The sequence below is a fragment of the Orbicella faveolata genome, unplaced genomic scaffold (genome assembly GCF_042242905.1).
Source record: "Orbicella faveolata isolate gen_17 unplaced genomic scaffold, um_ofav_v1 contig_14, whole genome shotgun sequence".
Taxonomy (NCBI): domain Eukaryota; kingdom Metazoa; phylum Cnidaria; class Anthozoa; order Scleractinia; family Merulinidae; genus Orbicella; species Orbicella faveolata.
Window position 1 is genome coordinate 5,506,083 of NW_028301541.1, and position 14,765 is coordinate 5,520,847.

Sequence of the window (14,765 nt, forward strand, 5' to 3'; positions counted from 1 at the left end):
AATTTGTAGGTTGCCTGTACAACGCAAATCCTACGGAAATGATTTCACATCGACTCTATTTTGGCCCAAACTAACGCTACTTCACAATGTTAACCTCATTTTGACTGTTCGTACTACTTCTTACCTGCACAGTTGCCCCATTTCTTGTCTCGATCATAATTGCTTGTCATGGCGCACCATGGCCGATTGTGGTTCTTCTTTGTACACCTGTTGTAACGACGGCCTTTGTAAATGAACGGGAATCTACAGCAGTAACGTGAAGTTGTTCGCTGTCGGCACCTCCCTGTTTGCAGCGAAAATAAAGTGGAAATAGAGCACATTTAGTATTTCAATATCTTTATCCGTCTTCATTTTTATCCGGCAGTAGGAAGCAGGGTGGCCGAGTCGTTTAGGGCGCTGGTCTTGTCATCAAGAGGTCTAGGTTTCCGCAAGACCTTCGCCCTGCCACTAATCTTACGTTGGAAAAAACATGGCGACCCATAACTTAAAGCGCAAGAAAACATCGACAATAATGCTCATAAATACGGTCGTAGAGGAAAGTTCTCAAACCTTCAAACCTACATGCTTATTGTTGCTAACACAGGGTCACATATTGCAAAAAAAAATTCTTGTGCCTAATGGGCTGTGTTAGGTTCGCGAGGTTTTGTGGTAAAATGTACAGCCGCCATCTTTCTTCCCACAGCAGATGGGATTTGTTCTCGGTTAAACTTGGTTCAACTCCTCAGCCATGCTCTGTATGAGCCTCAGCCCCCTACTAGTTGGAACAGGCCATTTTCGAGTTACATTTTGCCTCTGTGTCAAAACGATTCGAAAACGAAACCACTCATATGAAAATGGTTCCCCCTACAGGCTCATTTCATACAATCAAACTCATTTTCATGTGAAAGGTTTTGCATGAGGACTCGTTTTGAAATCGAGGCACACGGTAACTTGGAAACGGCCTATTGTCTTTTCTTTTTTAAAAAACAATTAAGACTGTTATGAAGTTTTATTTCGATTGAAGGTGACTTTGAGCATCGATCTCAACTGTTTTGCCTGACATTGAAGATAGTTACTAACTGGTAACGCTAGAACCTATCCGAGCTATAGCTAAGACAATTTTAAAACTTAATTAACTCAAATGCTCCTCTCACCTGATATAAAGTAAACGTCATTAGCCCACGGTCCTCCTTTTCCGTTCCTACATCGATTAGATCGTCCATACCTCCCGTAGGTCAAGTGAGCTTTTGGACCCGTAGCACACCATCCTTGATGTTGCACAGCGAAGGCTTTGTGACGGTGCTTTAAGGCAACAAGGGCGCATTTATCGATGGCATCGGCTCTTCTGCGGTACTGATCTCGGAGAAGGGGGTCCGTACCATCAACTCCAGGAATGGCTCGACGACCAGTGTCTCGGAAACAACCGATGGACCTGACTGTGAACGTAAGAAGATTCATTTAGGGCTAGTAAACCACGGTTTCGTTGTGTTATCTACTATACGATTTTGATAAGTTTATACTTTCATTAGCCCAATTTTCAGCTTTTACATCTAGTTATGATCATACAAAATAATAGAACCAAATACAGACTACCTACCAATCACTCCGGTTGTCACTCTAATTGGTCTCGCTGAAAACAAGAACAGTAAAGATTCCTTACTACGTTTTAATTAAAACGTAACTGAACTTGACAACAGAAAATTGAACTGAGAGACAGAGACAGACAATTAGACAGACAAACAGACAGGCAGTTATTGCAGTTGAACCTGCGGTCAAATATTCCTTTGTTTAAAAAGGCATACAAACGAGGCGAACGGGTCAATACAAAGCAGAATTGACCCTTTCGCCTCGTTTGTAGGTCAAACCGCTGATAGCTTCAATAACAGCTATTTGCGGTTGTTAACAAAATGGCGGCCGCTTCTTTGCGTTTTCGAAGTGTCTGAGAAGAGGATTTAAATAAAGTTTTGAATGACCAGTAGATTCATACTACAACAATTAAATTATTCCTTCTCGATTTCTATGCGTCATAGTTGACTCGGGCTGTGCCCTCTTCAATTATCCTGCGATAGAAATCTCGAGCTAGAAAAGCAGAAACTTTTCCTCGCTCTCAGTTGTTAGCTTCTGACATCTCTAAGTCAGACACTATTGGATAAATGTACGCTCATGACTTTGAGTGACATGCAAACGAATTGAAATTTTGAGTTTGCTCCGCTGAACTGAAAGACTTACATTTCAGACATTTCTGTTCACATTCACTCTTGGTTCTAAAGTTGTTAGCATTTCCCCTACAGCCGCCATAAATGAACATCTCGCATCTTCCTGTCGCTTTGTTGAAATACCATCTCCTAATGGCCGCTCTGCAAGGACTAGTGACTTTAGGCAGGTTACAAAAGGCTCGCGAACCTCCTATAGAAAGACCAAAAAAAAGATATTTGGCGAATAATGTATAATGCATAAGAATAAATTGTTATAATTAAATTCTTCAATCGATTGGATGATGCGGACATTTCACTTCGATTTAAACGAAGTGATGGTACGAAAAGGCGGGAAAATATGTGACATGGTGTTCTCTTTTTGAGTAAAATGAAACATGCGTGGGAAGCGAGCGAGGCAGAGATTTCTTCTGAAATTTTCCTTGGATAATCTCCTCTAAACTCATCTGTATACCAGCGAAGAAGAAACGTGTACAACGTTTAGCATGTCAAACCAGTGTGAATATGACTGATGTAAAGATTCCTTACTACGTTTTAATTAAAAACGTAACTGAATTTGACAACAGAAGATTGACCTGACAGACAGCTGCAGAGACAGACAATTAGACAGACAAATAGACAGGCAGTCAGACAGACAGGCAGGTGGGCGGATGGATGGATGAATAGACAGACCGACACCGACGGACAGACAAACAAAAAGACTACACAGGAAAAGAGACTGAAAGACAGTCAGACAGACAGACAAAAGAGAGAGGCACATAGACAACGAGAATGACAGATGGACTGGAAGGTAGGTAGACAGACAGACAGACAGACAGACAGACTAACTTACGCCTACCTCCTCCCCTGCAGTACCCCCACATTTTGTTCTTGTGAAAGTCTGGAGCGATGGCACACCATTTCTGTCCTCGTCGATTTGTGGCACAGTCATTGTATCTGCGCCGGTGATACGTGAACGGTACACAGCAGTAGCCGGTGGTTGTACGAAGTCGACATTTCCCTAATAAGCCAACAGGGTGTGTAAGACACGTTTAAGAGGCTTACAAGCAAAGAAAGTCACTAAAAATGGAAAGAAACAGATCCAACCTGAAATCCTGTAGACATCATTTGCCCATGGTCCTCCTTTGCCATTTCTACATCTGTTTGATCGGCCATACTTTGCATACGTTCTAAGAGCCCGCGGCCCTGCAAAACACTGGCCGCCATGTTGAACTGCAAACCCATTATAACCATATCTCGCGGCCGCCAATGCGCATCTGGCAATGGCTTTCTTTCGTCTTTGGTAGTTTCCTTTAACAATTGGCAGTCTCCCTTCCAGTACTGGTGTAATAGCTCTACGAGATGTATCTTTGAAGCATCCGATTCGTTGAACTAGGAAAGGATAAATTTGCAAGGCAGATAGCGTGAAAAACGGGCTATAAATTTTCACGCAAATCAACGTATTTGTGTCAAAGCTAAAACACTGATCTCCCTACTCAAAATTTGTCAGGTGCTCCGTGACTAACAAGCCAGAAAACAACTTAATTAGCAACAAAACGTTCTGGAAGATGTTCGCTTGGTAAAAAGATAAAGGAACGGGATAAACATTTACGCCTGGACATTTCTTATAATATATGTTTTACACGTACGTATTTAACTGGCACTCAGAGAGGCACAATTACTAAAAAAAACAAAGAAACGAACAGATCAATCGGTACTTACTGGTAATATATGGAGTAATCTTGACTGAACGGACGGCTAGAAGCAACAAATAAGCATTTAGAAAATATGCTTCAAAAATTTTCCTTTTCATATAACAAGTACAATAGAACCTCTCCTTACAGAAACCTCTTTACTAAAGACAGCTCCATGTAAAACACAGTTAACTTGGCCCCAGAGAAACCACAACTGATGCCATAACCACCTCTATAATACGAACACCTCCATAATTTAGACATCTCCATATTAGGTGCAGTTCAGTTAGTCCCACCTAAACTAGAATTCATATAATCCTTTTCCCTATTACACGGACACCTCCTGAATCATCATCATTTGTCTGTTCTCCTTGTGGAGAATTGGGCTCTAGGCTCTCCAGCTCCAGGTTACCCAGTCGTCCCCCAGTCGATGCGGCCTCTGCCCGGTTTCTTAGTCCTTTTTTCCTTATTAAAGCATCTCCTGTGCAGGGACAATAAACTCTGGCCCTTTGGAGTCCGTATTAAAGAGGTTCGACTGTGTTATCAATCAGTCCCGCCTGATATTACACTAAAGTATAAATCCGCTAGCGTTATATCACGAATGTCGTCCTGTTATTGGTTACACTACTGTATTCATTATCCACTGTGATGAAGATAGTGAGTGGCCTAACAATAGCTGTTACTGCAGTTGAACCTGCGGTCAAATATTCCTTTGTTTAAAAAGGCATACAAACGAGGCGAACGGGTCAATACAAAGCAGAATTGACCCTTTCGCCTCGTTTGTATGTTAAACCGCTGATAACTTCAATAACCGCTATTTGCCGTTGTTAACAAAATGGCGGCCGCTTCTTTGCGTTTTCGAAGTGTCTGAGAAGAGGATTTAAATAAAGTTTTGAATGACCAGTAGATTCATACTACAACAATTAAATTATTCCTTCTCGATTTCTATGCGTCATAGTTGACTCGGGCTGTGCCCTCTTCAATTATCCTGCGATAGAAATCTCGAGCTAGAAAAGCAGAAAACTTTTCCTCGCTCTCAGTTGTTAGCTTCTGACATCTCTAAGTCAGACACTATTGGATAAATGTACGTTTATAACCTTCAGTGACATGCAAACGGGTTGAAATTTTGAGTTTGCTCCGCTGAACTGAAAGACTTACATTTCAGACATTTCTGTTCACATTCACTCTTGGTTCTAAAGTTGTTAGCATTTCCCCTACAGCCGCCATAAGTGAACATCTCGCATCTTCCTGTCGCTTTGTTGAAATACCATCTCCTAAAGGCCGCTCTGCAAGGACCAGTGACTTTAGGCAGGTTACAAACGGCTCGCGAACCTCCTATAGAAAGACAAAAAAAAAAAAAAAAAACTTTCAAAAAGATATTTGGCGAATAATGAATAATGCATAAGAATAAATTGTCATAATTAAATTCTTCAATCGATTGGATGATGCGGACATTTCACTTCGATTTAAACGAAGTGATGGTACGAAAAGGCGGGAAAATATGTGACATGGTGTTCCCTTTTTGAGTAAAATGAAACATGCGTGGGAAGCGAGCGAGGCAGAGATGTCTTCTGAAATTTTCCTTGGATAATCTCCTCTAAACTCATCCGTATACCAGCAAAGTAGAAACGCGTACAACTTTTTAGCATGCCATATCAGTATGCATATGACTGATATACGTTGGAAAATCGGCACAGCAAGAAAACATACGTTCACAGATAATCTTGCAACTCTCTTAGTATGATACGCCATTTTGTTGTAGCAAAGACAGTTGACATGGCAAAATTTGTCAAATGTCCTCATTTCTACGACAAACAGGAAAAAGAGCAAGAAAACTTTGCTCGACTGCAGGAGTGTTCAAGTGAGTCGACATACTGTACATTATAAATCATTATAAATTATTATAAATCATTATAAATTATTGTAAATTGTTACTATATATGACCATTTATTCCTCACCTCCTCCTCCGCGACAGTAACCCCATAATTTATCTTGGTCGTAACTCGGAGTGAGGCTGCACCATGGGCGTCCCTTGGATCTGGCTGTAGAACAGCTGGTGTACCTTCTACCGCGGTAGATGAACGGAAACACACAGCAGTTGTTGCGAGTTGTTCGTGTGCGACAGGATCCTGTAGGAGTGGAAGAAAATCACTAATATGAAATTTCTTGCACCATAAGTACACAACTTTAAGACGCTTGGTAAAAAATACCCAGTGAATCTGACAGGGAAAGTTCTTAAACAGTGCATTACAGGTTGAGCAGTTGTTTTGTTTTAGAAGGTAAGAGTCAAAGGCTTTTATTAGAAGCTAATAGCTACAGCCAAAAGCAAATGATGGATCGTATACGGGCCTTAAGAGAAGACTACTATACAGAGAGGGTTGAAAAAAGATTCTGAATGCAATTTCCAACAACTGGCAGCGGAAATGCCGTGGGACCGATCCCTTAACAGAACAGACTGCAGTCACAGAATTTAAAGGAGACAAATTACAGATCTGACATAAAAGGCCATTACACGTAACACCTGTTACGGCTGAGTATGTTTGATAGGCCCTTGATGTTACAGATGTGTCACAAAGTAGCAAGATTGTTACAGGTTTGAAGATCAAGGCTATAGATGAATCAAAACGTAATGACAGCCCTGAATTATCATAGTCGAAGTGATTTTCTTACCTCTCAAAATATAAACACTATTCGCCCAAGGTCCTCCTTTTCCATTCCTACATCTGTTACTTTTCCCGTATCTGCCATATGTTCGATAAGCGAATCTCGCTGACGCACACCATCCCTGATGTTGTATCGCGAATACCCTGTAGCGTCGTTTATCGGCAGCCAGAGCGCATTTCTGTATAGCGTATTTTCTGCGGCGGTAATGTCCTTTTAGAAGACGGCTTCTACCTTCCAGGGTTGCTATAGCTCGTCGACCTGTGTCTCTGAAGCAACCGATTGGTATTGCTACAGGTGGACAAAGCGGGTGGTTGGTTTAGGCTTGTATACTTTGTTTTAAACATGAAGATATAATAATGTATTATACAGTGTGGGGTGGGGTGGGATTTTCCCAGCCATTTAAAACTGAAATGCAAATATGGCGTAAAAATAATGGTCGTGGAACCCCCATGGCCAAACCTTACCAAGTTTTCATGCGCAAACTATGCCAAGAAAAAGTGGCAAGACGAAAACCACGAGTGACTTGCAAAGTCCGTAAAGCAGCCACTAAGTGATAATATTGTACGGTTAGCTCTGAGACCGGGCAAGATGAACCAAATCTTGTGCTGTGATTGGCTACCCGAGCGGGCAAGATGGCGCTATCTTGCCTTCTCGGGACTACCCGCTGTGTCCCGCAAGAAAAATTTCCCTGAAAGCCGTATAGTAAATCCTTTATTGACCAAGCGTGAGGTCAAGATGGCTGGATATTGGCCTCGTTCTTTTTCTTTGCGAGCGTATGGACCTCGACTCCGTCTCGGTCCATAAACACGCAAAAAAAAGAACTTGGCCAGTATCCAGCCATCTTGACCTCACGCTTGGTCAATAACCTATATATACTCCAGTAAATTTTAATGCTCATTCCATTCTTTTCTTGTTTTCTACTAAGAACTTAAAAACTAAATACAACTTAGTTGGTTTTAAGTTTGTTTCAACGGTTTTCTGAAATCAACCTACCCTCACAAATGAAACTGGTAATAGAATTCCTCGGACTCATTTATAATTCATCAAGTTAAAACAAAAAAAAAATCACAACCGTGAAGGAGGTTTGGATACCCGGTCTTGATAGACATAGATTTTGACGATTTTACTTCTACGTTTACTCCTTAGCTTTTGTTTCGATTGAGAAGATATATCAAACACTCAAGACAGTGTTTTATTGGCTATCCAAACACCTCGAATTTCGTCAAAAATACTCCGCTGTGCATCGTATTTTCAACTCTCTTCTGGGTGTTTGGATATCACGATGAAACTTTATCTCTGGTGTTTCATATATCACATGAATGACTTAACTACATCATTTATCGATGTTAACACTTACCCTTCAATCCAATGGTTATTGGAACAGGACGTGCTGCAATAAAAAGAAAACAAGTGGTAAGCATTTTAAGAAATCGTTCGAGTCCGTCATTCTTAATCCATCTTAATCTTCTCCATCCTTAACCCATCCTTATTCCTTTTTGTTTATTATTAATTCTTTAACGCCTTTCTGTCCTAGTTAACTATTATTTTGAGGTTGAGGTAAGGGGACTTAGTGTCGTTCACTAGCTCCTCTAGTCTGAACAGTAGATTATTCCTATCGTTTACTACCTCTCCGGGAGGGGGGGAGGGCGGGGGGGGGGGGGAAGAGACTCTCACATCAAAAGGTCGAGAATGCTCATCGTCTCACTTAAGGATATAAATCAAGGATTCTGGTCTCACTTAGAGTGTTCATTACGAAACGCCACTATCTTCAGCTGTCAAAATATTTTACAGGGTGCACTCGAAGAAGTAATAATAAAAAAAAAAAACAATTTGTTATTCCCGGTTTTAGGCTTGATTTCCGCTGGTCTCTCGAGTCCAGTCTACTAGCGCGGGCTCCCTTCCTGAACAGCAGCTGGTAATCGAACCTACTCCGTTTCAAGTGGTATCTTTTAGGGGTCAAATAAAGCCCGACCCACGCCCAGATAAGTCTACTTTAGGGGTTTAATTAAAATTTTCCGAGAACTGTAGAACTGACCTCCTGGGGGACGAACGACAGGCTTCACAGGGCGAACAGGTTTACGAGCTACAAGAAAACGAGAAAATAACAATTCAGTTGATTAAAGAAACTTTAACCTACTATTCAAATTCACTTTTTTTTTTCTGTAAAAGATGTTTTTCCAGACTCTTACTAGCACAGTTGGCCCACTTCTTGTCTCTATCATAGTTGGGTGTCAGAGCACACCATGGTCGATTGTGGTTCCTTCTTGTACAACTGTTATAACGACGGCCTTTGTAGATGAACGGGAGTGAGCAGCAATACCTTGACGTTGTCTTTGCTCCGCAAGAACCTGTAAATAAATGTAAGCACATTTTTCAAACGGGCTTTGAAGACAATGCAGAAATAAGAACTTGCGAAAACAAACTCAGTTAGTTTTCAAAAAGTTACTCGTCTTAATGGGTTTAGATAGCTTTCGTGAACTAAAACCGCAAATAATAGCATATCCGTTGATTACCATGGACGTAAATTGTCAACAAACAAACAAACAAGCAAGCAGCAAATAGAGCGGTTTTCAGTTGAGTGTCGTTAAACCAAAACCAAACCATCAGTTATTTACCAATTAGACTACTCAGCCAATCTCAAACCGGAGTAAAACCAAAACCAAAACCAAAACCAAAGTTATTGCCTGAATGCTTTCGACACTCATGAATTGAAAACCGCTTTAAACGGATAAACAAACAATCAGTATTGAAAGGGAAAGCGAATAAACGCCGGCACGAACGGGAAAAAAAATGTAAGGCCTAGTTCACACCGGCGACATAACGACAAAAGGACATAATCGCTTTATATCGGCAATTTGAGCATCGACATAAAGACACACGGAAAAGAACAGTTTTTTTTCCCGTTATGTCGTTATGTTCATGCTGCTATGTTGCTAATATGTCATTATGGCAGGATGTTCACACTGCAAACATAACAACACAACGTCCTTCTTATGTCGTTACGTCGCTAGTGTGAACAAGGCCTTGACAGTCAATGTAATGTACCAGTCGCTAATAACTCACCATGCACTCTGTACACATCGTTAGCCCACGGACCTCCTTTACCATTTCTACATCGATTGGATCGTCCATACTTTCCGTACGTCAAGTGTGCTCTTCGACCCGTAGCACACCATCCCTGATGTTGTACAGCAAACACCGAGGCTCGTAGCATCAGCGCGACGAAGGCACATTTACGAATAGCATCTTTTCTTCTTCTGTAGTATCCTCGAACAATTGGGTAACGACCGTCGACTCCTGGGATAGCTCGTCGAGCAGTGTCTTTGAAGCATCCAAGTGGTTTGACTGGAGAAGACAACAGAAAAATCACATATCATGTTGAGTTACAATTAGTGTACAGAAAAATAAAGACAATATATGGTTTATGGTGGACATGCTAAGTAATTCAAGGAGCGAAAAACAACTGTTTTTTGATTACAAAAACAACGTTGACAGTTAACAATAAACAACAACAACAACGACAACAGCAACAAACAAACAAACGAACAAAGAAACAAACAAGAAAGCAAAACTTACTCACTACTCCACTAGTAATTCGTATAGCAGGAGCTGTTGGAAAAATAATGAAAAACAAATTAATGAATAAATTCAGTTGATACATCAATTAATAAATCATTTATACAAATTAACACACCGCTTCAGTTAGTCTAAATGAAAATTTATTTCAGCTCGTAGTTACAGTAAGAGGCTGTTACATCTACATTGTACAAGAAATGCTAATGCTACTAGTAAAATGCCTTGCAAGGCTGGAATCAATGGGTTACAGTAACAGAAGCGGGAATATTACAATCCATGCTTTGTAACGATGTGACGGTGCAAACAAAGGTGTATATATGACATGTGAAGAGGAATCAAAAACCTTAGGAAGTCTGAAATACGAGATTGAAAAGGTGGAACGATGGCCAAAGAAACCCTGTCTCTTTTCCTTTGTATTTAATCAAAAGAAAATACATGAAATCAAGAATTATCTTTACAAGCCCATCAAAATTTTGACAAAACGCGCGTGACATTGTTTCCTAATTTCACCTGAGTACATTTGATTTCCCATACTAAAATTCGTAAGCGAAAATGTTCTTACATTTTTTTCCTCTGCAGTACCCCCAGGGGTGTCCTTTGCGGTAGCCTGGGACTGTTGCGCACCAGGCTCTTCTTAATCGGCTTCCACGTCTTGTGCAGCCCCTGTAAGTTCGACCACCATACCTGAATGGGAACACGCAGCAGTTGCCTTGAATAGTACTCTGTCTGCATTTGCCTAAAAAAAATAAAATCAATTCTTAGTTTGCACAGCAAAAAAGACTGTCTCAGGCGTTCAGCAGGTTGGGACAGTGGGGAAAACGGCAAGAGAGAAAAATACGGGAGGTCGTTGCTGACGTCATTGTTTACATTTGCCTCAATACCGAGGCGGATACAGTAGGGGGGGGGGGGGCATCTGTAGGGGGTTCCAGGAGCATCCTCCCAAGAAAAATTTCCAAAACTGAGGTCCTTGAAAATGGGATTCCCGGCATTCTGAGGCCAGGCCAGCGTGCTGTGATGCCTCATTTTTTTTAAGTTAGGGGGTTCGATCGACCGAACCCTCCGAACCCCCCCCTAGATCCGCCGAAGCATTAGCATGCTAATGCTTGTACCGAACTCCAAACAGTTAATATAAAGAGCCAGTGAAACTTGGTACATAGTGAAATCTTCAGCTTTTCGGATCCAACATTAAAGGAGAACTTGGCTTTCAAATTTGCCAAAATATCTGGATGGGAAAAGCGCTAATGAGCTCATACATTCTTTAAACCCGCACAAGAAGTATTCAATAGCACGGGCTCAAATTCCGTTCTATGAACTTTCAACATTCAGGACTGATATTTTTTGTACCTCGATTACAAACTGAATTGCCTAAGCTAATGGAGCAATATTGTAAACAAAGATTCCCCTATTTGAGGGGGGGGGGGGGGGGAGTGAAAAAATGGCAGTTTGTATCGAAACGAGACAAACTGATTTCATCCTTTCACCCTGTTAGCCTTCATGTAACAGCTAACATTTTGTGACAGATAAGACAAACATGACAAAAACAGTAACCGAGTAGTCTAAGCACCTGCAATCCTGTAGACATCATTCGCCCATGCTCCTCCTTTGCCATTTCTACATCTGTTTGATCGGCCATACTTTGCATAGGTTTTGTAAGCATGTGGTCCTGAAAAGCACTGGCCGCCATGTTGGACCCCCATATAAGTGTAGCCACGCTTTACGGCGACCAGGGCGCATTTTTGAATGGAGAATTTTCGTCTCTGGTAGTTTCCTCTCAAGAAAGGACTTTTTCCTTCTAGGATTGGGATGGCTCTGCGGAAGGTGTCTCTGAAGCAACCTATCCTTTGAACTGAAAAGAAATCAAAGGAAATAGATTATATGACAAAGGTTATATGTGTGTCAAATGTGCATCTCCCCAAACTTGACAACATTAAAGTCAGCGAATAAACATATAACAAGGCACTCTGCACTAGGAACTGCGTCTTAAAAGAAATTTGAATAGCGCACTTACGTGTTATCGATGTTGAAATTCTGATAGGACGCACCGCTGGGTAAACGAATAAGAATATTCAAAATTAGTTTGAGTTTTTCTTTTACCTCATAAAGACAAGAAAAATACGGGTATTATTTTCTTACGTTTTCGTCCTCCGCAATAACCGTAGAGCTTGTCATGGTCGTAGTTTGGAGTAATGGCGCACCACGGGCGCTTGGACCTAACCCTCGTACAGCGGTTGTATCGTTTGCCGTGATAAATGAACGGGAACACACAGCAGTTACCAGTTGAGGAGCGTGTGCGACAAGAACCTGAAGGCAAAACAAAAACGGCAAAAAAGAGTTTGTATTTCATTAAGTAAACCAGCACATGAATGAAAATCATTGTCGTGCGACGCCATTCCTGCTCCCGTTTGGTCACGGGGCGCCGAAACGACATTTTAAACCGAGTAGCAATGGGGACATCAATGGTGTGACGCTGAACCGGTCAGCAACAAGAAGAAGAGGACATATTGGCAAACAAAAGAATACTTCAAGGGGTGTGTAGGTTAATTTTAGGCAGCATGGAAGGCAACAAACAAACTGAAATTGTAACATGTCTTTCACGTGATATGTGGCAACTACGAAACTACTACTAATAATAGCTGTTATTGCAGTCAAATATTATTTTGTTTAAAATGGCGTAAAAACGAGGCGAAAGGGTCAATACAAGGCAGAATTGACCCTTATGTCAAACCACTGATAACTACGATAACAGCTATATTGTAGTAAATTTAAAAAAATTCATAAAAGACATAACGTTAAGTCGAAGGTTTTTCCTTTTTCTTCCATATATAAAGAACAAACTACCTTTGAGACATATTCAAACGTCACAAGTCAATAGGCCATTTCCGATTCATCTTTAGCCTCTTTCTCAAAGCGAGTCTTGGTTACCATCCTTTCATGTGAAATTGAGATTTCATTCACATGCAAATTAAACTCATTTTCATATTGAATGGTTGTGTACCAAGTCTTGCTTTGATAGAGAGGCTTAGGGCAACCTGGAAGTGAGATATTGAGTTTTATACCTCTCAGAACGTAGACATCATTAGCCCAAGGTCCGCCCTTGCCATTTCTACATCTGTTAGATTTCCCGTATCTGCGATATGTCAAGTGCGCTCGCCTCGCTGAAGCACACCATCCGCCATGTTGAATTGCGAACATTCTGTATCCTCTCTTGTACGCTGCCAGAGCACATTTCTTTATGGCGTATCGTCTCCTACGGTAACTTCCTTTTAGAAGACGACTCCTTCCCTCTAAAGTTGCTATGGCTCGTCGGCCTGTGTCTCTGTAGCAACCGATGCCCTTAGCTAAGTGAAAAAAGAAGGAGTTTTTTAATTACTTCTTATAAAATAACTGAGACACTACTCGCTCTCTCATTGGTCGAGAGGTGTGTAATGGAAGTGATGAACTCAGTAAAGCTTAATGAACATAAATCACATACAAGTAGTAAACATTTCAACGTAAAAAGATATACCAGAAAACAGTTCATAGAAAAACGTTTAGGCTGCGCCGTGTGGACCGGTGTCAGTTTTGGCGGGAAACATTCTGAACTTACCTATCAAGCCAACTGTTATTCTTACAGGTCGTCCTACAAGAAAAAGAAAAATATGTTAATGTAAATTAATGTAGTTTTCGGCTTTGATTTGTGCCTTTTTGAATTTTCACGAAAACGATCCTAGAAGCTGCAAGTGAGCACATTATAGTAGTGACATTGAAATGTGCCAACCTCTTGAAGGAACTGGACGGACAGGTTTGACTGGTCGACGACCTGAAAGTAAAACAGGAAAATGCTTCTTTACTCGTAAACTTCCACAGCTTAAAATTGAAAACTAGTCACACATTTCATTGTACTAAATCTAGAAAAGCAAACAGTACAAAACCGGAACTAAATTCAGAGAAACAATAAAGCTACAGTCACCTTGTGCAGCATAGTAAAGCGGCGTGCTAAACGAAATTACTACTTAACAGCTTCCATTAATTTTGAATGGTTATACACCAGAATTTGTTTGACACTCTTCGAGTTAAAGTCACATAATGTTAATAATTTACTGTGCACTTTTACTCTGGAAATCAGCGGATAATAATTTATTAGATGAAGGGTCTTCGAATTGGTTTAAAAGTAAACTAACCCGCACAGTTGCCCCATTTTCTGTCTCGATCATAGTTGCTTGTTATAGCGCACCAATGCCGTTTGTGGTTCTTTCTGGTGCACCTGTTATAACGGCGGCCTTTGTAAATGAACGGGAACACGCAGCAATATCGTGAGGTTGTTCGCTTTCGGCAACTCCCTGTTACAAGCAGACAGAGACAAACAGGACAAAATCAATCGATGGGTATAGCTTTCTTTTAAAGCAGCTCAGTCACGGTATTTTGAGTTGTTTTGACCACGTACAAAATTACCTTTAAACTGAAGTAAAACTGAAAATAATAATTTACTAAGATAGAAAAACACCAAAGAGATAATAATAAACTATAAAGGAACAAGGATGGTTAAGGATGGAGAAGATTTGCACGGATTACAAAGTCGACAAATGACGCACTTAAAAAAATTTAGTCCAAACTTTTTAAGATGCGCAAACCGTGACGTAGCTCATTTAAGAGGCACAGCGGCCTCGCTAGCTTCTTGTT

At 40.8% G+C, this 14,765-nt stretch overlaps 1 protein-coding gene across 1 annotated transcript in view; it reads right to left on the reverse strand.

Moving 5' to 3' along the window:
- LOC110068603 (uncharacterized) overlaps positions 1-14,765 on the reverse strand; it is a 70,964-nt gene that overhangs the window by 4,364 nt on the left and 51,835 nt on the right. Inside the window, exons 77-99 of the mRNA XM_089286327.1 lie at positions 14,267-14,425; positions 13,864-13,905; positions 13,693-13,725; positions 13,163-13,444; positions 12,240-12,407; positions 12,115-12,150; positions 11,671-11,952; positions 10,669-10,842; positions 10,107-10,139; positions 9,594-9,875; positions 8,720-8,878; positions 8,566-8,613; positions 7,888-7,920; positions 6,537-6,818; positions 5,825-5,995; positions 5,024-5,200; positions 3,894-3,929; positions 3,279-3,563; positions 3,031-3,192; positions 2,209-2,385; positions 1,577-1,609; positions 1,134-1,415; positions 125-283 (exon numbers count right to left, since the gene is read on the reverse strand). Coding sequence (XP_089142453.1) covers positions 125-283; positions 1,134-1,415; positions 1,577-1,609; positions 2,209-2,385; positions 3,031-3,192; positions 3,279-3,563; positions 3,894-3,929; positions 5,024-5,200; positions 5,825-5,995; positions 6,537-6,818; positions 7,888-7,920; positions 8,566-8,613; positions 8,720-8,878; positions 9,594-9,875; positions 10,107-10,139; positions 10,669-10,842; positions 11,671-11,952; positions 12,115-12,150; positions 12,240-12,407; positions 13,163-13,444; positions 13,693-13,725; positions 13,864-13,905; positions 14,267-14,425 — 3,495 coding nt within the window. The remainder of the gene's footprint in view (positions 1-124; positions 284-1,133; positions 1,416-1,576; positions 1,610-2,208; positions 2,386-3,030; positions 3,193-3,278; positions 3,564-3,893; positions 3,930-5,023; positions 5,201-5,824; positions 5,996-6,536; positions 6,819-7,887; positions 7,921-8,565; positions 8,614-8,719; positions 8,879-9,593; positions 9,876-10,106; positions 10,140-10,668; positions 10,843-11,670; positions 11,953-12,114; positions 12,151-12,239; positions 12,408-13,162; positions 13,445-13,692; positions 13,726-13,863; positions 13,906-14,266; positions 14,426-14,765) is intronic.